Source organism: Pleurodeles waltl, chromosome 6, assembly GCF_031143425.1.
Source record: "Pleurodeles waltl isolate 20211129_DDA chromosome 6, aPleWal1.hap1.20221129, whole genome shotgun sequence".
NCBI classification, from domain to species: domain Eukaryota; kingdom Metazoa; phylum Chordata; class Amphibia; order Caudata; family Salamandridae; genus Pleurodeles; species Pleurodeles waltl.
This window is the reverse complement of record NC_090445.1, coordinates 1,671,588,952-1,671,612,274: the sequence shown is the minus strand read 5'-3', so window position 1 is coordinate 1,671,612,274 and position 23,323 is coordinate 1,671,588,952. Positions and strand designations below refer to the sequence as shown.

At 43.8% G+C, this 23,323-nt stretch overlaps 1 protein-coding gene across 2 annotated transcripts in view; it reads left to right on the top strand.

Moving 5' to 3' along the window:
- STOM (stomatin) overlaps positions 1 to 20,731 on the top strand; it is a 129,635-nt gene extending 108,904 nt beyond the window's left edge. For both annotated transcript variants that reach the window (XM_069241663.1, XM_069241662.1), the window contains exons 6-7: positions 14,944 to 15,078; positions 17,216 to 20,731. In XM_069241663.1, the coding sequence (XP_069097764.1) occupies positions 14,944 to 15,078; positions 17,216 to 17,410 (330 nt within the window). In that variant the 3' untranslated portion in view covers positions 17,411 to 20,731. The remainder of the gene's footprint in view (positions 1 to 14,943; positions 15,079 to 17,215) is intronic.
- Positions 20,732 to 23,323: the final 2,592 nt, after the last annotated feature.

Below are 23,323 nucleotides of genomic sequence, written 5' to 3'. Positions count from 1 at the left end.
TCAAACAAAACTGCATATAAATCACCTAGAACTTCTAGCAGTTTTTCAAGCACTAAAAGCTTTCCAACCAATAATAGTTCACAAATACATTCTCGTCAAAACAGACAACATGACAACAATGTATTATCTAAACAAGCAGGGGGGGACGCACTCCACGCAGTTAAGCCTGCTAGCACAAAAGATTTGGCGTTGGGCAATTCACAACCAAATTCGCCTAATAGCACAATTTATACCAGGGATCCAAAATCAACTCGCAGACAATCTCTCTCGAGATCACCAACAGGTCCACGAATGGGAAATTCACCCCCAAATCCTGAACACTTATTTCAAACTCTGGGGAACACCTCAGATAGACTTGTTTGCGACAAGGGAGAACGCAAAATGCCAACACTTCGCATCCAGATACCCACACAAACAGTCCCAAGGCAATGCCCTATGGATGAACTGGTCAGGGATATTTGCTTACGCTTTTCCTCCTCTCCCTCTCCTTCCTTACCTGGTAAACAAACTCAGTCAAAGCAAACTCAAACTCATATTGATAGCACCAACTTGGGCAAGGCAACCCTGGTACACAACGCTACTAGACCTATCAGTAGTACCCTGCATCAAATTGCCCAACAGGCCAGATCTGTTGACACAGCACAACCAAAAGATCAGACACCCAGATCCAGCATCGCTGAATCTAGCAATCTGGCTCCTGAAATCCTAGAATTCGGGCACTTACAACTTACCCAAGAATGTATGGAAGTCATAAAACAAGCCAGAAGGCCATCCACCAGGCACTGCTATGCAAGTAAATGGAAGAGGTTTGTTTGCTACTGCCATATTAATCAAATACAACCATTACACACAACTCCAGAACATGTAGTGGGTTACTTGCTTCACTTACAAAAATCTAACCTGGCTTTCTCTTCCATTAAAATACACCTTGCAGCAATATCTGCATACCTGCAGACTACCTATTCAACTTCCCTATATAAGATACCAGTCATTAAAGCATTCATGGAGGGCCTTAGGAGAATTATACCACCAAGAACACCACCTGTTCCTTCATGGAACCTAAATGTTGTCCTAACTAGACTTATGGGTCCACCTTTTGAACCCATGCACTCCTGCGACATACAGTTCCTAACCTGGAAGGTGGCATTTCTCATCGCCATTACTTCCCTAAGAAGAGTAAGCGAGATTCAGGCGTTTACAATACAGGAACCTTTTATACAACTACACAAGAATAAGGTCGTCCTTAGGACCAATCCTAAATTTTTGCCAAAGGTTATTTCACCGTTCCATCTAAATCAAACAGTGGAACTTCCAGTGTTCTTTCCACAGCCAGATACCGTAGCTGAAAGGGCACTACATACATTAGATGTCAAAAGAGCATTGATGTATTACATTGACAGAACAAAAAACATCAGAAAAACTAAACAACTATTTATTGCATTTCAAAAACCTCATGCAGGAAACCCAATATCAAAACAAGGTATAGCCAGATGGATAGTTAAATGCATCCAAATCTGCTACCTTAAAGCTAAACGACAGCTGCCCATTACACCAAGGGCACACTCAACCAGAAAGAAAGGTGCTACCATGGCCTTTCTAGGAAACATCCCAATGCAAGAAATATGTAAGGCAGCCACATGGTCTACGCCTCACACATTCACCAAGCACTACTGTGTAGACGTGTTATCCGCACAACAAGCCACAGTAGGTCAAGCCGTATTAAGAACATTATTTCAAACTACTTCCACTCCTACAGGCTGATCCACCGCTTTTGGGGAGATAACTGCTTACTAGTCTATGCAGAACATGCGTATCTACAGCGACAGATGCCATTGAACTGAAAATGTCACTTACCCAGTGTACATCTGTTCGTGGCATCAGTCGCTGGAGATTCGCATGTGCCCACCCGCCTCCCCGGGAGCCTGTAGCAGTTTGGAAGTTACCTTCAATTATTTATATATGTATCATCTCAACCTTAAATAGGTGCATACTTAGTCACTCCATTGCATGGGCACTATTACTACAATTCAACTCCTACCTCACCCTCTGCGGGGAAAAACAATCGAAGATGGAGTCGACGCCCATGCGCAATGGAGACAAAAGGAGGAGTCACTCGGTCCCGTGACTCGAAAGACTTCTTCGAAGAAAAACAACTTGTAACACTCCGGCCCAACACCAGATGGCGAGCTATTGCAGAACATGCGAATCTACTGCGACTGACGCCACGAACAGATGTACACTGGGTAAGTGACATTTTCATTTTCAGTTGCTTGTGTCAGTTCTCAGTCCCTGGTTACTGGGCTGCTTGACGACTGACTTAAGATCTAAAATAGTCTGTGATGCATTCCAAAGCAGGTTGAAGGACACTTCCAGATAGCCAATAGAAAAACTGTCATACCGAAAAACACCTGTGGAAAGAGCCAAGCTGTGATTGACAATTCTCAATCCTGTGACTGAAAGTTTGCTGCAAAAGGGGAAATGGCTGAAGGAGAATGACCCAAAGCCCCTTACAGTAATTATAGAGCACAATAGGTTTGCCATGAATGGCAAAAGCAGTATTACACATCAAACCTAAGAGTAGGGCTGTGGCTTGGCCGCCTCCACTCTTCATATAAATAGACCTGAGTGGTATAGCCAACCAACCACATCACGGAATCCCAAAAGATGGTGGGAGTCCAAAATGTTAACAAGGGTTAAACTGTTAATTTTTAGGCTGTTTAAACATCAAACATTGCTAATTGGTGCACTTGCCGCTTCACAAAGGACCTAGTATAGGCCATGAAAGGTCACAGTTGTTTGTACTATGGCTTATTATTGTCATCTTGTTAAGGGCTACAAATGACCTCGTGCTTTATTAAGTACTGAGTGTGCAGAAGGAGTTTTTGCACTCTGTTGTGCTAGGGGGCACTTTAAACCTTGGATTATTTTGTACTGGTGTAACCAACAATCAACTCTATGCTATTTTTTGTCTTTTGTTACCAACTACAGTAGTTTACTTTTAAATCAGTCAAATTAAGGGCCTGATTACCCATCTGGCGGTAAACTAGACCACCAAACTCGTGGTGGCAGTCAGGATTGCCTCTGCTGTGGCGGTCCGACCTCCACATTACGACCCTGATGGTCAGACCGCCTAGGTACCGCCGTCTCCGCTGGGATTAGTGATCCTGACAGGCTGATAGCAGGTGCAGGTCGCAATCAGCCAGGGCGGTGCTGCATGCGGTTGGCATTGGGAATTGCAGGGGTTCCCCTACCCAGCACCCTCGCAATACTCACATGGGTCGATTATGAGCCAGCGACAATGCTGCTGCCACTTTCCTGCTGGGCTGACCAGCGGAAACCTTGGTTTCCACCCGTAAGGCCAGCGGGAAAGTCATGATACGTCCTGCGGGGAGGTCACCACTACAGTGCTGGCTATCCTGTTGGGAGTTTGGAGGACGGGTGTTCCCATCCACCAAACTCGTAATTTGGCCTTAAATTCCTTTTGGTTTCTTCTTGTACCTTAACCATACCAAACCGCTAACATTATATATAATTCATATGATAAACATGGAAATATTTCTCAGAATTGACCCACAAATAAAGTCCTGTAACACAACATGCCTACACACTTAGATTGCTAAAATAGTCTATTTCTTAATTAGATTTTAAACTGGTTTAGTGGCCAGACAGATTCAAGGGACAATGTGCATGACTGTGTAATTAAAAGATAGCAAAATATACAAACATTTGTATCATTCTCAAATCAGCAATCTAATAATGGCTTTAATATCTGTAGCCCAATAACCTCCGTTTAAGCCTTAATATTTCTGTCTGTTCGTGGTTCAGCACCTGTAAATGAATGGAAAACGCATGCATGTCTGCTGTAAATTACCATTTCTTGCACTAGTGGACTTTTCAGAGGGACCAGAAATATGTATTAAGGTCAAACTGCAAGGAGGCAATTTATCCAAAGATTTATGTATTTGGAGCATCCAAGAAAAGTAGATCAATCAGATGATAAATAATCGAAGGCCTACTTCTGATTGCATGGACTCAGGATGAAGTATTAGACCTGCCCCCAGTATTCAGTCTGTAAAAGAATGAGGTGGGGCCCACAGTTTTGTTCAGAAGCCCACAGCCTTGTCGAATACAAGGCTGCTTTTGCATGATTCTGACTGATGGGTCTTTATTCCACTTCCAGACATTGCCTTCCTCTTCATCTCACTTGTTCATGTTCTTTTAATCCCCTCTTGCTCCTTTTGCCATTGTTTTTCCATATTTCTCTTTCTTTGACTTTTCCCCTTTTGTATGTTTTCTCTCCCTTGCTTCTTGGACAAACTTTTTTAGGAAAAATAAGTGCCGGTACCCAAAAATAAGCCCCGGTGGATGCCACCTTCAGGCACCGGCTCAAATTACGCAATGCCTGCCCCTAACCTCAGCCGATGTTGTCAGTATCAAGTTTTACATTAAATAGAACAAATAAGAACCTCACAAATGTGGGCTGTGTTGGTGTGGATCCATATGCACTTTTCTGTACTTAAGTCTCAGTACTTTCTCAATTTTTCGTTGTACTGAAGTTTCTTTTAAATTTCATCCTGCAGGCGATTTGCACGCTTTCTTGTCCCCACAACGACTGCAGTGATTATAGTAAAAGACCTTCAAAACATGCCCACCGGCTACCAGCCACACGATTAATTCTAATACTGCTGAAGGCAAACCGTTGTAAGAAAGTGGATTGCTAGGTGGGAAGCATATGGCTCCCTCTAACGTACAAAGTCTGCATCCTTACATCTACTGGGACCAAAGTACCCTGTGGCAGCACTCGACTTTCTCAGGGTAGCTATGCAGAGCAGTTTAACAGTTTAAGGTCTACTCAGGGAACAGGAAGTGAGTTAGTACCCTAGTCCACAAGCACTCAACAGACAACACTCAATAAATCATGCCCAGTAAGTGTTTTTACTTATAAAAAGGGAAAGTATTTTATTATTCACACACTTTTCATTGTGACAGATAAATTTACAAATACATGCATGATGGAAGGTGGAAATACTTATGGTGATACCATCACAATAGTTCATGTCCCTAGCGAATCCTGAAACGTATAACAACAAGACCCTCCATATGAAGTGGAAACAATACAGTGGGATGTAGTTTCAAAAGACAGGCCTGTTGGCTTTGTCATGGGGTTATCACATTAATAAAGCAAAAGCGTGCCATAAGAAACCAATAATCACTAAAGATAGTACCACCTTACAGTGACATTTGTTAATACCTATAATGATTCATTAGACAGGAAAGTCACATTTTGCTCCTTGTGGCATGCTCCAGTCACCAGGGGTGTTTTTTAGGCCTCCTGGCCTCTAAATTTTGCATTTCTTGGAAAGTCACATTTTTACTGCCCTCTCTCCTCACAGAGGACCTATCTGGATGCCTGGCAATTCTCCTAACTAGGGCCTTCCCTAGCAGCAGCCCCAGGTCATTAAGGCATAGTACCCTCCCTGTATCCACTCTCCGGGTCCTACAGTCTTCGTTGGCTGTTTGCAGAACACTTTGGTGAGTAGAAGTCAGGGGTCCCTTCCCTTTGGAGATCATACTCTTGCAGGATCAGTCCACAGAAGATATGGGAAAACTCTACAGGAACACCCCAACCCCCCTCATCCCCCAGCAGAACAATCCTTCTACTGTCCATTATCCATTAGAGGGTGTGGAGGTGGGCCAGAACCACTGACCAGGAGAAACAAGTGTACTCCCTGGGTGACAACTGAAATCAGAAGTCCTTGAGTCTGTCTTTGCAGTGTGGTCAAGCTTCTTCTCTCCTCCAGCATTGTTTCCATCAGGTCCAGACTTGTCTTAAATGTTTCTTCCTTGTGCAGGAGTTTTTAAGTGGGGGGGTGTAATATTATAGAAGGTAGGGACCTTTGATTAACCATGGGGTGATACATCATTACTCCACCCCTTCCCCAACACTCCTGCCTTGGTTTAGGAACCTCCAAGGTGGCCCCATCAAGTAGTCTATGGAAAGAACTCTGAGACCCTGAGGCCTGCCCATAGCTACATTGTCCCTACTACCAGGCCTAACTACTGGCTAATAACCCAATTGTGTGGGAAAGCCTTTGATAATCCTGCTAGCCAGAAGAGTAAAAATCCTAAAAAGCTGAGTGATTCAAAGCCCCAGTTCTTATTACAAGCTAAGTCAGAGAAAAACAATAAATCTTGAAGTGCCACAGAGAGTTCAGATCTGTAGAAAGTATTGTCAGATCTGCATCCTGATCTACCATCATACGGGTGCGTCACACAAATCTCTAGGCACAACTATGACAAAACTGTTGTTTGGAGCAGATTGTGCCCCTCCTGTATAATACAGTGAAGCACAATCATTTTAGAAATCACTCGAGATGTACATACTCCCACTATTAATGCTTAATCACATTATGAGGCTTTGCCTGGCCCTCGCCAGTCCCTTAAGGATGCCTTCTGTGACAGGCTACCTGTGCGCAGATATCGGGCTGAGTTAGGCTGTAGATTCAAGCTCAGCCAGCACACGCGTGTTCACATACAACTAGCCCAAAACCTCTTACACAAGCTGTGAAACGGCAGACCTTATCTTAAAAGGCCAACATTAGCATTAAGCACTCCCAGTCCATTATAACAGTTTACAGCTCAGCTTGACACTTAGGTACTGAAACTCACAGCAGAATCCCATAAACCAGGTAGTGCAGAGGGGAAAAAAGCCAGGTGGATTAAATGGGGCGTAAAACATTTCCCATAACCAGCAACAAAGCCTCAACTTCCAGCATTATTTGTTTCTAACACTGCTTGTAACATGTGACAGGTAAGTATTCTGTAAAATAAATAGTTTATTTTCAGTCTTGGAAGAAGCACCTCCTGGAGATGTTTGTGCAGCCCATGTGAAGAGACTGCCTTCCCTACTGAGTAACTGTTCATGTGACTTTCAAGCACTTCCAGGCGTTTGCTCCAATGTAGTTCTATTTCCACAGAGTAAACTTTGAGGTTGTAGATAACAGAACAATGGTAAGGTCATGTACAACCCGGAGACGGCCTTCCTAGTGGAGGCGGGGAGCCTGTGTAAAGAAGTTTCTGTATGGCATTATGTTGAATGTTTTCTGCTATTTAAACTGATATCGCTGCTAATACTTTCTCAGAAGTTTACCCCTCCCTGACAGTCCCACGAGTTTTGTCCCATGCACCTTCGCCCCTCTGGATAAAGGAAGGTCCCCTCCTATTCCATGCCCCCCTCCCCTCCCTACCCACCCGGGCCCACTTGTAATATGAAAACCTCTCCTGTACAGCACTCGCCTGTTTTATTAATGCATTAAGTACATGTATAGCTTTTCAAGATTTGCATTGATCGGCTTTTTAAATTCGGTGACACACACAAAGCTCTTTTTATGATAGCCTTTTGCAGCAAAAAAAGGAATTTCCTTACACCCATGTGTTTTGGGTCCCTGTAAAGCCCCCTTGACTAAATTGGGAAAAGCTTAACAGAGGCAAAGCAAAGTGGGTGACATTTTATTTGGTGTAGTTCTGTGCCGATTTTTTAAGGGATGCGAAGGTCAATAGCAAAGCAAAAAAACAAGCATTTTCAATTCAACGGGTCTCGCATTTGCTCGAGTTAGAGCTATTAGCGTTGTAAACTCCTAACCGGACTTTTCTTGCCACACAAATTAAAAGAAAAAAAAACGCAGCTCGACCGCACTATGTAAAATGCAGCGAGATCGTGCAGAAATTGCAAAAGAGAAAACTGAGCTCGATTGCGCTATGTAAACCCTAGCGCGATCGCACGGCGTGGAAAATAAACAGATAAAGTAGTCCAGAAATCATGCTGAAAACATAGAGCCTCGTGTGTTTTCAGTAGTTTACCGTGCTGTGTAGGTGGGCTAAACACCGGAAAAGGCATGATGTATGCATGCCTTTCACAAATGAAAGCAAGCGGATTTTAAAAGGCAAGGCCACGAACCAATGAAAGTGACTGACGTGACATGGGCGTGGTTGGAAGCCCAAAGAGAGATTACAGCTTGGGACGGAGCGCTTTGCGCTCGCCCCTAAAAAAATCAGCAGTGGAATGTGATCGAACTATAGCTGCTTATGAGCTGCTGGTCCTGGGTGGCAGTGCTCACAGTGAACCAGACTGTGGCTGGGTGAAGGTTTTGCCAGTGTCACTAACAGAGTGTAGATGGGCGTCCACCATAGTGGAAAGACCTTCAGCCGTGGCTTAGTAAGTGGGCCACTGAACCCTGGGGCAAACAAAGAAAACGCCCCTCTGCTAGTTTGTAATTGGAGAAGAGTGGGCCCCTTGGACCCCTGCACCACTGCAGCTGCTGCACTATTGACTGCTCCGCCCTGACGTTCCATCTTATCTCTTTCGCTGTTGCAAATGCACGCAAGTTGCAAACTTGCATGGTGCACAGTTGCACATTTTCTGACTGTGCATCGATAGAAGCGGCTTGATTGAATGAATCCTTCACTTCATTATCACTTTCCCAGAGAGTGTGGAATTTCGGATTCTATTTTATGTTGCTTTCAAAGATAACTCACACGTGCATTCTGTTCTCAGAACAAAGGCATTTCTTTGTCACTAATAAATAATTATCTTTATTCTATTTACTTTTAAATAGTTTACTTTGTTTTCATAGCTAACGCCGGCAACCAATATTGTAGAGCCTTCTGGGCATGATCCAGTAAAATGGAATCAACTGCGGCATGTAATGTTTTTGGGGGTGGCAGTGGCAGTACCCACTCAATGGCTTTGACACGTGAATTTGGTACATCCGATCCCTTCGATTTGGAAATTACCCATGGATCTAAATCTCGCCACACATAGTTGAGCTTTGCACAGCATGGTGTCAACCCCATCAGGTCCCCTCCTCCAGCAGTACCTTTAGACTGATGCATGTCTGGAATCCTGCCATCACCCTCTACTCAGAGTTCCCTCCTTAAAAAATGAAAAATAATTATGGACATCCGGTTAATCTCTCTTTATAAATAAAAAATATAAAAAAAATCTACCACCGCCTACCATCAATCACCCTTTGGACATCCATCCACCCACCACCCGATGCTGGTGCTTTGCTTTCCGTCAGAAAGCGGAGAGTCAGCACTGCGCTGACAGCATCTCCGACTCAGCCAGAGTGAAACGGGCAGTTCCCTTTCTACCACACGCAGCTGCCCAGTCCCACAGCCGAGAGGGTGGTTTGTGGGGCCTGGCACACTCCACTGCCTTCCTCAGGCCTGTGGGGACCTCAGAGGTGGGCGAGGGGAAGGAAAAGGCAAACTCATCCACCACTCCACTGCTCCCCTCAAGTCCTTGGAGACCGAGTGAGGCAGGAGGGCGTGAGTGACGTCACAGCAATGAAAAACAATGGCCCATATTTATACTTTTTTAGCGCCGCATTGCGCCACTTTTTGATGCAAAAACGGCGCAAACTTACAAAATACAATTGTATTTTGCAAGTTTGTGCTGCTTTTGCGACAAAATGACGCAAATGCGCGCGATAAAGTATAAATATGGGCCTAGGTTTGTTGCACATATGTACATCTTTCAGTCTAATAGAGACAATTTCTAGTTGGCAGACTGCAGCATAAGTAACCGAGGTGCCACACCATCAGGTCCTTGCCTGTAATTGCATGTTGTTGAGACAGGAGTCCTCCTTCATTTTAATCCCACAGTCTCAGTGGATCAGACATGCCAAAAACAGAGCTGTTAGTTACTTTTCTTTAGGAGTGTATGACGCGCAGTGCACTTTCCACCAGGCTTGGCATCAGCACAGCGATTCAGCTCAGCCAATAATCAGCGCCACAAAGTGCAAGAGAAACTGTCAGGCTAAAGCCACAAATCATATAGTGCACTATGCAATTTACGCAGAGTGCGCGTGATCAGACTCATTGACAATCCACCTCAAAGTCTCAAGCCTAATGGCCCGGAAGTACAGCTCTTACATACAGTGTAGGATTATGACGAACTTCCTTTTGGGGATACGCGGTCTAGTGGCTAAATGGACAGCGGCTGACCCAGAAGAAGTAGGTTTTAAACCAGCTTTTCCTCTCAACGAATTGCTGTGATCCTTCAAAGTCACATAGGATCTGATGACAAACAAATGCAAAGATTAATGGATTTCAGCATCTTTTGGGATTTACTAAAAACAATCTGTGCAAAGGATGGATGTCCAGACATCTCCTCTCCTTACTGCTGCAAATTACCCCTTGCAATATTGTCAAATGGATTAGATATACCTAATTAACTCCTTCTAAACTATCACCAGTAAGATCTTGCAAAGCACTCCCAATAACCTTTTTAGACCTGGCTTGATCTTATGTGATCTACCTAAAAAGAGCTTCGATGAGTACTAGAGAGAGGAGCTTTGACTCCAACCACATGTTGGTGGACAGGAATACAGGTTTTGATTGAGCAGAAGATGTGTGCTTCCACAGAAAAAGTGCTTAGCCTCCAAGAGCTGTAATCATTTGTGTGAGCCTGAGCTCTTTGTCAAGTCTAGCTATTTTGGTACAACAGAGCTTGACTCAGTCACACACATGCCACTGCAGTGTTATATGTCTGCTAGGTATTTGGATATTTATAGTGCACGTTCTTCTCTGGCAGCAACAAAGATGGGAGGCATTCCCCTTATTGTAACTCCCCGAAGCCTACAAACCCCTTATTCTCCCTTAATGCTATAAATACCTGATCGCTGAAAACCAAAACTACCTCTTAAAACTACCGTCCCTGAAACCTATCAATCCCTTACCAACCCTTAATGTTACCATTTCTGAAACCTAAAATCCTTACTACATCTTAATACTACCCTTAATAGTACTCTTTCCTAACCTTAAAACCCTCTTGCTTAATGCTACTCTTCTGTGAACCCAAGAAACCTTACTACCCATTAACATTAGCCATCACTTAAAAAAAACGTTATCCCCCTCAATGCACCCCTTTGTGAAACCCTAAAATCCTTTACTACCACTTAAACATACCTGTCCCTGAACCCTAAAATCCCCTTACCACCCATTACAGCTACCCATCCCTGAACCATAAAAAACCCTTAGTATCCCTTAACACTGCCCTTCCCTGAAAACTAAAAACTCCTTAGGTCGCCCTCTTACAGCTCTCCATCCTGAAACCCCCAAACACCCATACTACTCCTTAATGCTACTCTTTCCTGAAAAATTTACTGTCCCTCAAACACTATCCTTCCTTGAACCCTAAAACTCCTTACTACTCCTTAACAGTATCCATACCTGGTCACTAAAAAACCCGCATAACCCTTTAACGCTAGCCTTCCATGAACCCTTCAAAGGCATGCTACCCCTCAACGTTATTCATCCCTGACCAAAAGGCCCTCACCCTCTCGTAAAGATACCCATTGTGAATCCTTAATCCTTTAGTACTCTTTAATGCTATCCTTCCCTGCCCCATAAATCCTTACTACACATTAGTGCTACCCACCCCTGAACCCTAATAAACCCTTGCTACCCCTTAATGCTACCTATTGCTGAACCCTAAAAACTCTTTACTACCCTTTAACAACACTCTTTCATGAACCTTAACACCCTTCACTTCCCTGAACCTAAAACCCTTTGCTACCATTTATTGCTACCCTTCCCTAAACTGTAAGAAGTCTTTACTACCCATAACGGTACCCTTCCCTTGACCCCACTAACCCCTTATTGTTACTTTACCCTGAACCCTACAAACCATTTACCATCCATGCCTGAACCATAAAACCCCAACTACACCTAAACACTACCATTCTGTGAACCCCAAAAACCCATTATTATCCTTTAACAGTGCCCATCTCTGAACTTTAAAAACCTTACCGCTACCCTGAACCATAAAAAACTCTTATACCTGTTACCTCTACCCTTCCCTAAGCCCTAAACATGCATTACTATCAATTAATGGCACCCTACCCTGAATCCCAGAAGCCCTCACTATCCTGTAAGGCTACCCTTCTCTGAAGCCTACAAACTCCTCTTTGTGAAGACCATGCCTGCTGAGAGCAGGAGGAGCCGAAGCGTGAACTACTATGAAGAATTTGGATTTAGATTACCGATTTATCCCGGTAATTCCTCATCTCTAAAGCAACACTTATGGTCCCACTTGTGATCCCTATTATTTCCATCACCACCTACCTCCCAGCATCTATCAATACTTTGCTCTAGGGCAGTGGTTCCCAACGTGTGGTCCGGGGACCCCTGGGGGTCCGCGACTGCTTAGAAAAGTAAATAATATTAACAGATTAGGTCCCCAGCTTTAAGTAATGGCTCAGTGGGGGGGTCCCCAGGATCTAGTAATAATGAAGTGGGGGTCCACAGAAGTCAAAAGGTTGGGAACCGCTGCCCTAGGGAACTCCTGAAGAGGAGTGAACAATGGATTTTGGGTACCAGAGGAAACACTTTCAGGACTGCACTCTGGTGTTCATATACAGCAGGGCTGTGCTGCATTGCAATTTGGAAGAAAATGCACACCCCTCCCCCCCCAGTAATGGAGCCATTTACAGAATATTGGATGTTTTGCTGTTATGCCATGATTCAATCATACTGTTACCACAACCAGATTTCACGGCATTACCACAAATGTAGAGATAAATGTGCAAGCATTGTTTGTGTGTCTTTTCTAGTGTGCAAAACACGTTTTTCCTCTTCTCTCGTACTAAAAGGCACGGAATGAAGTATATTTCTCTTATTGCAAAAATAGCAGAAAATACACTCAAACCCACTTTCTAGACACTTCCCCAGATTTTTGTACAGTCCCCCACATAATCTAAATGACCTCCAAAGTAGTATGTCTATGATTGACCAACTACAGCAAATATTAGTGCATGGCTATGTTTCATAATAATAGCTTATTTAGGTAAGTTAGCCACTTTTAATGTCTGTCTTGACATCATAGCTATATAGATAACATCTGTCAACAGTTCTTTGAAATCCACGTAGAGTGGGCTTTGGCTTGACTCCAACAAGTAGAGTGTTACTCTCTCACATTATGTTATAAGCTAGGGACATATCATTGTGCCCTCCAGGAACTTAGAATTCACAAGGGTTTAATTTAAATCTGCAAAATAATCTCAACTATGTTGTGTGTCACATTTGGTTCTTTTTCTCCTTTATGCATTCTACACAGAAAGCAATATATGTGCTATTTTTTCCCAGCGGTGGTAAAGCCAGCAAGAGATGCTTTAATATAATAAACATTTGTAAATACAATGCTTGCAAACAGCATTGTGTTTACATTTGTTGGTACAGTAAAACCAGACCCTATTGGTTTTGCCAATATATGTTGTCTTAAACTATAATACCATCTCAAATACAGATGTAATCAGCAGATGCAGTTATAGGAATTACCAAACATGGGGGTAATGTATCCGAAACACCTTAAACATGGAACGTTGGAGGTTTGGTATAGCTAAAATAACTTGTGTGTACTAGTGCTTTTATTATGTGGTTCTTTATATAGCACTATATGAATTCACATTGGTTATCCTAGGGCTTCATTGGCTCCATGTGCTGCCGGTGAATCAGATTTTCATCACTTTTCTGATCTGTGGGAAATTCTGAGTGTGGAACATGGGAACTGGAAGGGAATTCCTCTGTTCACAGGCATGTGGTGGAAGCATGTCCAATATTTATTTAGGCGTGTCCCACAGATGTTTCCCCTGAGATCCAAGACTACAGAATGGGTTGTTGTGTATCCTAAATCTGTCCTGAAATTGTGACATGTTAGGACTTGATCTGGATTGCAGTAACATTGACAGCTCTCATAAGGATAAACTTATTCATGACCTACGTTCAGCTTGGGAACCCTATTACACGACTACTATCTTAGCATATTACCACATCACCGTGTTTCTACCCTAACTTACCTGTACGCAGAGTGCCAAGGAGGTTTATGCAAAAGAGCAGAGGCGCTAGCAGACCATCCGGTTTGTTACTGTCCCAGAATGTTTTAGTCTCAGATAGGATATCTAATAGATATTCCATCTACTCCACTCTCCACCCCTTGTCTTGTTTCCCATTTTGCTTTTTGCAAAATAGTCTACCTTCTGAAACTAGATACACCAGTCCTGCTCCAGCATGATTAAATGGTAAAAAATTACACTTTAATCCTATTATCTGTAGAACTTCCAGAAAAAACCCTTGCTTTTGCTTACCTTTGAGGAGCTTAAGTGCCAACACTCTTGGCATTTTTTAAATCTGGGACCTGAATAAGAATGAACAACCCGACACGCTGAGGACCGTATTTATGATGCGGTTTGCGTCGAGCTTGCACCATGCAATGTGGCACATGTGCGACACAAACCTTAAGTCAGATTTATGAAGCCACGTAAGGCACCCTTGCGTGGCTTCATAAATCTCAAGTAATGCAACACAGGGAAAATTGCTGCGTTTCATTACTCTGTGCCAGGGAGGCCTTTCAATGTGCATTCCATGGATGTTCACATGCAACTCCCATGGGTTTTCAAGCATTCCCATGTTTACCAGAACTGGTAAACCTGGGAATGCGCCAAAAGGATACATCTCTTCAGAAGAAGCGTAACAAGGAGAAATATCTTTATTTCCTCTTTGAGGAAAAAGCCTCTCAGGATTGTTTTGGTGCAGGTAGGTGCCCCTTACTGCACAAAAACAATCCTGCATGCAACGCAAGCACCCTCGAACCATGCTGCAAGGATGCCTGCATTGGCACTAGGCAGCCCATTGTGAGCCAGTGCATGGGAAAGGACAGGAATGTGCCGCATTGCCTTTTAATATGACGCATTCCGCATTGCCTTTTAATATGACGCATTCCTGTCCTTTCCCTGTCACGCAGCGCAGCAAAGTGGCTTGCTGCACTGCACTGCACTACTTTTCCATAAATATGCCCCTTAGTTTCTGGTCACTCATGGGATAGTGCTATGAACAGGCGTATGCAAATCCGTGGGTCGCTCAACCTTCCCATTCTTTTCACAGGCCACCTTGGACGACGCAACCGATGACTGGGGAATAAAGGTTGAACGAGTAGAGATCAAGGACGTGAAGCTGCCCATCCAGCTACAGCGCGCGATGGCTGCAGAAGCGGAGGCCGCTCGGGAGGCGAGAGCAAAGGTAATGTTTCCGATACCAAGCACCTTGGTCTCTTCTGCCCTGTTTTTACCACCATGTCAAATGTAACCTTCACAGAACAGTATCTTGGCAGCAGCCAGTACAATCTCTTTTGGGACCTTCACTGTCCTTCACAATTGATCCACCTTTCCAAATGTCTGTTCTCAATGCTCATGCAGAGCCAGGCATTCCAGGAGAATGTAACCCACTCTGCAGCCGCTAGAGACAAATGGTATCCCAACTGGATGTTTGGCAACTTCACCAATTATACCTTCTTTACATTTCTCAGAGTATGGTGCTGTATGGATTATGTCCCTTGAGAGACCTACCCTTCATATGTGTCTAGCTTTTTCTACACTGATGGAACGATAATTTATAATTTGATGATGTTATTTACAAGCCCTTGCTCCGCTGGTACATCACTTTTTATGACACACCAGTGGCGCAGATTGCAGACCCCTACCTACAAGGCCACGCAAAGCCACTTTCTGTGGCTTTTCACGACCTCATAGATATGGTGCAAAGTAATTCAGTGCAAGTCGCTACTGTGCCTCACCCCGCGAGAGGGAGGTGTTCCACGGGTGTTGCAGTGGGTTTTCCCATGCATCACAAACCAATGCAAATATGAATGCCAAAAATGTTTAGCATTGGTTTATCATTACATGAGCAATGCTAAACAGTCACTAAACCTTTGAGAATCTGGGCCTTACTCTTTTATAAATGAAGCTCTCTGGATTGTACTTATCTGACGGTTATCCATGCAGATACCTTGCACCACCATGATAGTAACTTACCTGTCAGTCTTCAGCAGTGATCATGTTTTACAAAGCTTTGGGCAGGAATAGCTCCTGTCAAGCTGGCTCAGCCCTTCCTGTCCATGGAGCCAACTGCTCCTGGATCTGGGATGAGTGACCTTGTTTTCTTAAAGGATGAATAACCTCTTTTTGGCCTTGTTCCTATAACACTAATAAGTCGGTGAGCAGGGACTTTTGCCTGATCATTCGGAGGATGGTACCAGAGGATCTGCCAATCTGCCATCCACAGCTGTGGCACACAAATCAGTAGAGTAGAAAATGTTTGAAACGAGGAGACCTCCCTTATGCAAACACCATGTCTGTAATGAAAGGTGCCAACTGCACCAGTGGCAGGCTCGCTCAAAAAGTTGTGTTTCTCTAAAAAAAAAAAAAAAAAGAAACATTCCCTACTATGGCACTATAAGTGAGCCCTGATGATACACTCCCACTTTACAGCTTTTCTAGTATCTACATTAGTGGAGTAAATGTCACCATCAAAAAACACAGACAGCCACAGAATTTCCACCAGAGATTTGTTAATGTAGTTTGTCCCCCATCGCAGTAACTCTCACTTTCAGGGAAAAACCTATGCCACCCTGCTAGAGATATAGATATAAGGCGGAATATCCAGGGCCAGTGTGGCGGACGTTGTACGTCTGCCATTTTGCCAGATAGCGCTTCCATAGGCGAAACTCTGAATCAGATCCTATAGGGCTCATGTTTGCTTAGCCTTTTCTCTTCTTAAATGCGGACGCAGCGAGTGGGCACTCAGTCCCGGGACACTCTCTGAGTAGCTGTGCGCTTTATAAAACTATTCATTCATTCAATCACTGTGGTACTGCAGATGAGAAACAAGCAAGTGTCAAACTGAATTTAACCCATCCTTGCTTTGTCCCTGAACAATCTTTCTGCCTTCTCCTTCTAGCCCGAGCAAGGGTTGCCACACTGGAGCTAAGAAGTTCTTTGGAGGAGCTTGTTTGTGACTGGATGCAAGGGTCTAACTCCTTACAACAGTGGTTTCCAACCTTTTGACTTCTGTGGACCCCCACTGACTCATTATTGGAGTCGGGGGACCCACCACTAAGTCATTACTGAAAGCTGGGGTCCTAATCTGCTAACACTGTTTAAAGTTCTAAGCAGTCGCGGATCCCCTGACGAGGCTTCGCGGACCCCCTGGGTGTCCCCGGACCACAGGTTGGGAACCACTGCCTTACAAGATATGCAGGTTCACCAGAAGGCAGCGTGACAAAGGTGACCTCGGTTTGAGGGCAGAGGATTAGCACTTGTTAAAAATAGCCTCACCCTGAGATTCTTAAAAACTTTCTTCTGTGTTGTCTCCTCTGCAGGTCATTGCGGCAGAGGGGGAGATGAACGCCTCGAGGGCGCTGAAAGAAGCTGCCATAGTGATATCGGAGTCCCCGGCCGCCCTTCAGCTTCGATACCTACAGACTCTGAACACCATTGCAGCAGAAAAGAACTCGACCATCATCTTCCCACTTCCCATCGACTTGCTGCAAGGCATCATGGGCGGGAGGAAGTAGGCGGGATTTCGGACTGAGTGACAGGACTTGATTTTTAAAACAAAGCTAACATCAGAGAATTTAGAGCCAATAGTTGTGGGGTCCTTTTTGTTTTCAGTGCTCTAGGAAAGCGGAGTCTGTGAAACAAAAATGTGTTTTACAACGTATCCAATGTAATTTCACTTCAAATTCTTTGAGGCAATATTTAAACCACTCTTTTTGTGATTTGTATCAGATGAGGATTCTGGGGTCTGTGTTCGTTTGCGTTTTATTCTGGTTACTCAGACATATCAGCATAAGGTGAGTGCATTACTCCAGGTCATTACAGACTTCCGTCCTGAATGTTTCCCTTGCAAATCAACGATTTCAGGTTTGTTAACTTAGTTGATTCAATGGGCGCAAAACACGATTACAACACCCACAATTCATTGTGCTAGCACATAAAAGTCCAGAGGTCGAAACAGTGTCCATCATGATGTGGAAAGTGGTGGTGACCGTATACCAGCCTTTGCTAAAAGTCATCCAAACATTATAAATTGGTGTGCTGATTTCAGTCAAGCCTCACGTGAGAGACCGAACTTTGCCTGAAAAAACTTAATGTTGGTGAGAGTCAGTTAGAAACCACACAAAACAATTACTCATGCTTCACAGGCCTATAAAAATGAAAATTGAACTTTCTGAACTGTTTTATTGTAGCTGTAATGCTTCGGTGTGTTATGACTAGATAAAGCTTAAACAGTAAGAAATAGGATTTTAAAATATGTTTTCAATGCATATCTGGATTCACATAAAAGTTTTTACATATCTTATTTTCAGTAAATTTTAATGAAAAGTGCCCTGGTCATCTGTACCGCGCCTGGGCGCTTACATTTATAACTCATTTATATTTATATGCACTGTTAGAATTGCACAATTGTGTTCTTCACAATTTATGTTTTTTGTGAATAAATTCAATTTCTGCAGCTCTTCTAAATGACTTGAACAGTTTCCCATCTATCAACTAATTCAATTACTACAAACACGAACGTGTGCGTTCTTTCTTCATGCTCTACCATTCTGCTCACACACCCTAGAATAGTGGTTCCCCACCTTTTGACTTCTGTGGACCCCCACTGAATCATAATTGGAATCTGGGGACCCCCAATGGGTCATTATGAAAGCTGGGTACCTAATCCGTTAATATTATTAACATTTCTAAGCAGCCACGGACCCGCAGGGGTCCCCGGACCACAGGCTGGGAACCACTGCCCTAGAAATATTCTGCCATTTGCCAACTCCACTTACCGTTTTTTGGAGGTCCGTGTGCGTCTAATTCCCATGAACATTTGCAACTGTGTGTCCTTTCCAATGCTTGGAAGTCGGTTGTCGCCGCTCCACTTACACATCCCACGACTCAAAGATGAACCTGAAAGTTTAAGATGCTTCAAGAGTCTTTGAAGGACAATTCTAGATGTTCTATCCATATCATCGGTGCTTGGACCCCCCCAGTGTCTTCTGCTTTGAAGTTGTTTGGAATGTGAGAGGTGCCTGTAACATTCCCATGTTATATTTTAAAGCTGTCTCGTGTTCCATGATATTACTGACGTAAAGTTGCTTTTAAGCCGTTCAGACGTCTCACTGCTTAAATGCCTCACATATCCAGAGAGAAGTGGGCACGTTCCATGGCCTAGGTAGCACAAACATAGCTTGCAAGCCATAGGGGTTCTGAAAATAGGAGGTGAGGTTCAGGAGTGTGGAGAGGGAAGTGTTCTTTCCTCATTGGACCACAGTGCAACATTACCTGTAGCAGATGAGAAGCACATTGATGTAAAGATGCTTTTTCAGATCTATCTTGGACTGGAGATGAGCAGCGTTGGCTCCTTCACTAAAGAAGAGCATTGCCCCACTGCTTTGTGCAGTGAAAAAAAAGGAAAAATAAAATAACACAACTTTATTTTAGTTTTCCTCAGGTAGCCAGGTTAAGGTGGGGCTGGGCTGGCGGAGGAGTGGCGAGTGCACCGTAAGTGTGCATGTCTGTCTGGCCGGCCGTATTCTGCCGGCTCTATCCGGCTGTATTGTCCAGCCGAGAGGGGAAAGTGCACAGGGTCCCACTCCCTGTCTGAGCACCAAAGCAGGCAACTCAGACCAATCATGATGCAGTGGCTATGTTGGTGACAGCAGCGTCCCGATTGGAGGGGAGTCTGGAAACCTGTGTGCTTCCAGGAGTCGGGTAAAAGAAGAGGACGTAGGAGAGATGGAACAGTCTCTCCCGATGTAAAGGTGTTTTGTTTTTTATACCCCCCTACCCCATCGTAAACATTTATTTGAAGCTCTTCTGAACTCCTATTGCTTCTGTCTCAAATAAAATCAGCCATTCTTGGTTCTTGCCAATGACTTACTTTGAAATTGTTTCAAGGACACAGTGCTTTTTCATCCCACGAGTAAGAGTGGCGCTTGGTTGATTCCTGCGATTATCACTTGGAAGGGCTTGCTGATTCCATGTTCCACAAACAGAAGTGGAACATGAAATAATCCTAATACGTTTACTCGCATGTTTTGTGTTTATGCGATTTTGATGTTGCACCAATATCATTTGAGTTGGATGCTTCTAATGGCTTTTTTTTCTAAAGCTTTTTGGTGAACACACTGCTACCATGTGCCGCGAATATCATTGGGTATTGGAAACCTCCTTCTACTTTAAGGGGTGGGCAACACTGGTCCATGAGTCCTGGATCCATGCCAGATTTTTGAGATCTCTGCCGAAAAATATGATTCTCAAGAGATAAGCGAATTTATCGTGTGGAGTTCTCCTGAAATTCTGCTGTGGCTAAAGCTCGGTTGAACCAATGCTCAACACCCTTGTTCTCTTTTTGCTCTGTGGTTTTGAAGGTCGCGTGGTCTCCACGATGCACCTTCAGGTCCAGCTGTACATCACTTAGCATAGTCGGAAGACACAAACAAAACGTTGACTGCTGACCATAGCACGCTCTGTGGCAGAGATGGATTCTGTGAATGACATGAATTTTTGCTGAAATTGGCCATGTCTTTACAATCATGGAAAGCAAGAGTTGTGGGCTGTTGTCTCTTGAAGCCATAAGTGCTGATCCAGAGTCCTAGCTCAAGGGGCTGTCATTGCTAGGCCCATCTACATGTGCTGAGTTTTCTTCACAACTATGCTCATGTGATTGTCTGAAGCCTTTGTTTTCTATTTAATAAAGTTGCCTTCCGCAGCACTGCGGCACACTTTCTACTGTAACTCAAATGAATGATTATGTAGCAAGGTCTTTGTGTTATTGTGACAAATGTCATTCTTGCTTTTTCATATAATTGTTTTAGCAAATAAAGAACGTGTTATAAAAATGCTACCCATCTTTTCTTCCTTATGTTTTATCCCTTGGTGCTCACAACTCTAAAGGGTACATCAGAGGCCTCAGTACCTCGAATGTAACATAACAGCTGTAATTACTATTGGGCTCTAACTGTTATTTGTAGAAATGTGCAAAGAAATGCCCAGTCTCGCGCTCAGTCATTAAGTATGAAGTGGTGAAAGATTAGAATTGTTACTTGACATTTGCACAGTGCACTGCTGCTAATTGTGTGGAATAATAGCTCTCATTGTTTTTGTGTGTGTGTGTGTGAGATTTCAAGCTTTTTGATGTCAAGCTTGAAGTGTAAATTGGGGCTCCGATTCTTGCAGATGGGTCCTTGATAATTGGTATGGCAAGACTATTTTGTTCATCCATACCTTCATCTGACATGCAGTTCCCAGCACCCCCTTGTAGTCCCAGTCTATAGTTTTCAGCCCCCCAAAGAAAGTATGTGTGTAAACCTATAGCATGCCTGCAGTTGTTGAGTACGTGTGTTGTCAGGCTTTATCTCCATATACTGCAGCTGTTGAACCACCAAGGAGTCAAAAAGTGAGAATTCTTGCGCTCCCTCTATGGCAGGGCTTCAGGCACACTGCCAGTGATGGAAAGCTAACCTCAGTAAGCCTCCTTGCCTCACCGGGCACTGGAGGAAGGACTGTCGAGGCTTAGCTCAAAGGAGGGGGTGCAGAGCGGATGTAGGTAAACTACAACACAACTATCACAGTTGCAATAAAGATATTAATGGCCAGTAGTGGTACTAGTAAGCAAATATGTATATCTCAAAACTCCTGTAACTCCAATCATGAACAGGACCAGGCGCAGACACCAAAATGCTCTCCATAATTTATTGGATACACTTGATACAATCCGCCATGACACATTTCAGCCACAACACTTGATCGTGTACACATACGCGTGGTGCCATTTTGATTCCTTTAAATGGTGCCCACGTGTTTAAATGAAACAGAAAAAATACTGTATTCCTCACGGCTTAAGGATAATATAAAATAAACCTATTTTGTACATGTGCTTAAATTTGTGCTCCCATTTCATCTCAATCATTAAAAAAATCTATTTGAACTTTGCAAATATTTTAAATTGTTTATTTTTTTCTGTACATCTAATTCATTTACCATCTGTAGATATTATTCTCCTCTTTACCTGACACAATTGAGCCCAAGTGGGCAAACACTTTAAATTTGTAAATTGAAGGGTAAGGACATTATTCTTGTGTTTTATGTCGTCAACGCCCTCGATGAGCACTGTAAAATACCAATTATCTCTTTCAGAACTGCGTCAACCCAGGAATAAAGGCAATCATTCCAAAAGGTAATGAAATGAAAAATTAAAATTAGAAAAATAAAATCAAAACATTTCTCTTGGCATCTCTACTTGACGGTCACTACTGATCAAGGTAGGGGATTAAAGTGAAGCTTAAATTACAAAAATGTATATAGTTTACAATGTGAAAGATTTGAACCAATGGCTCCCAACCTTTTGACTTCTGTGGACCCCCATTTTGTCAGTGCTGGAACCCAGGGCGCCCCACTAAATTATTAGAATCCGGGGAATTCCCCGCCCCCCCATCACCTTATGAGTCATTAATGAAAGCTGGGGACCTAATCTGCCAGGTTGGCGGCCACTGATTTAAACTATTCGGTGACTTTGAATCTCTATATATTCGCAATGCAAATGGTCACTCAAATGATAGAAACTACAATATACTCAAACTGCGAAGAATGGTGTCACACAATGTTGCTGCAAATCCTAGGTCTGTGGTTAGAAATACTGTATAATGTTTGTGTTCATTACACTGTGAAGATCAGAACCATCATGCATTAAAAAATCAAAATAAAAAAGAATGCAGTTAATCTGAATTAACAGACCTACAAAAACAGATGTAAACTCAAAAATTTATTCTCTGAGGTAATGTAGGCCATATATGATCCCTGTGGCAGTCACCGCTAGGTAGTTATAGTTGGGACCTAGTTTCCATAGACTGAGCATTTTTTTGTTTTGCCTATAAGTTTGGCGCTGCATAACGAACCGCCCTTTTCTTTTTATTAGCCCGGGTGGGACAGGTCCCAGGGGCATTAGGAGTTTAATAAGGAGGGGGGGGGGGCGCACTTCCCCCCCCCCCCCCTTCCTAGGGCTTCCATTAGCCCCAGCGACCACCACCACCTCCCTGAGGCAAATTGTATGGTTTGTGTGGGGGATGCCCCACAGCCTCGGGGACCACCAGCTCCTCAGGGCACTTCTTACACTGAATGCAGTGGGAAGATGCGTGGCCCCCACAGGGCAAAGGCAAACAAAGTCTGCTTTCTGACAGAGGGAGCAGTCAAACAGCTCCCGCTGTCAGAAAGTGGAGTTTTGATCTGTCTTCTATGCACGCAAATATTAAAAGCAGTTCCCTGCTACTGGGAGCAATGCTGGCTCCTGCAGGATGCAGGGAGCCAGCTAGGACCGCAGGGGCCTTGTGACTCTTACCCCCCAGATACACCCTATGAAACCCAGACAGGCAGGCTGCGGCCACCTCCCACCACGCACCACAAAAGGACAGTGTAGGGTTGGGTGGTTGGCCGCTGGG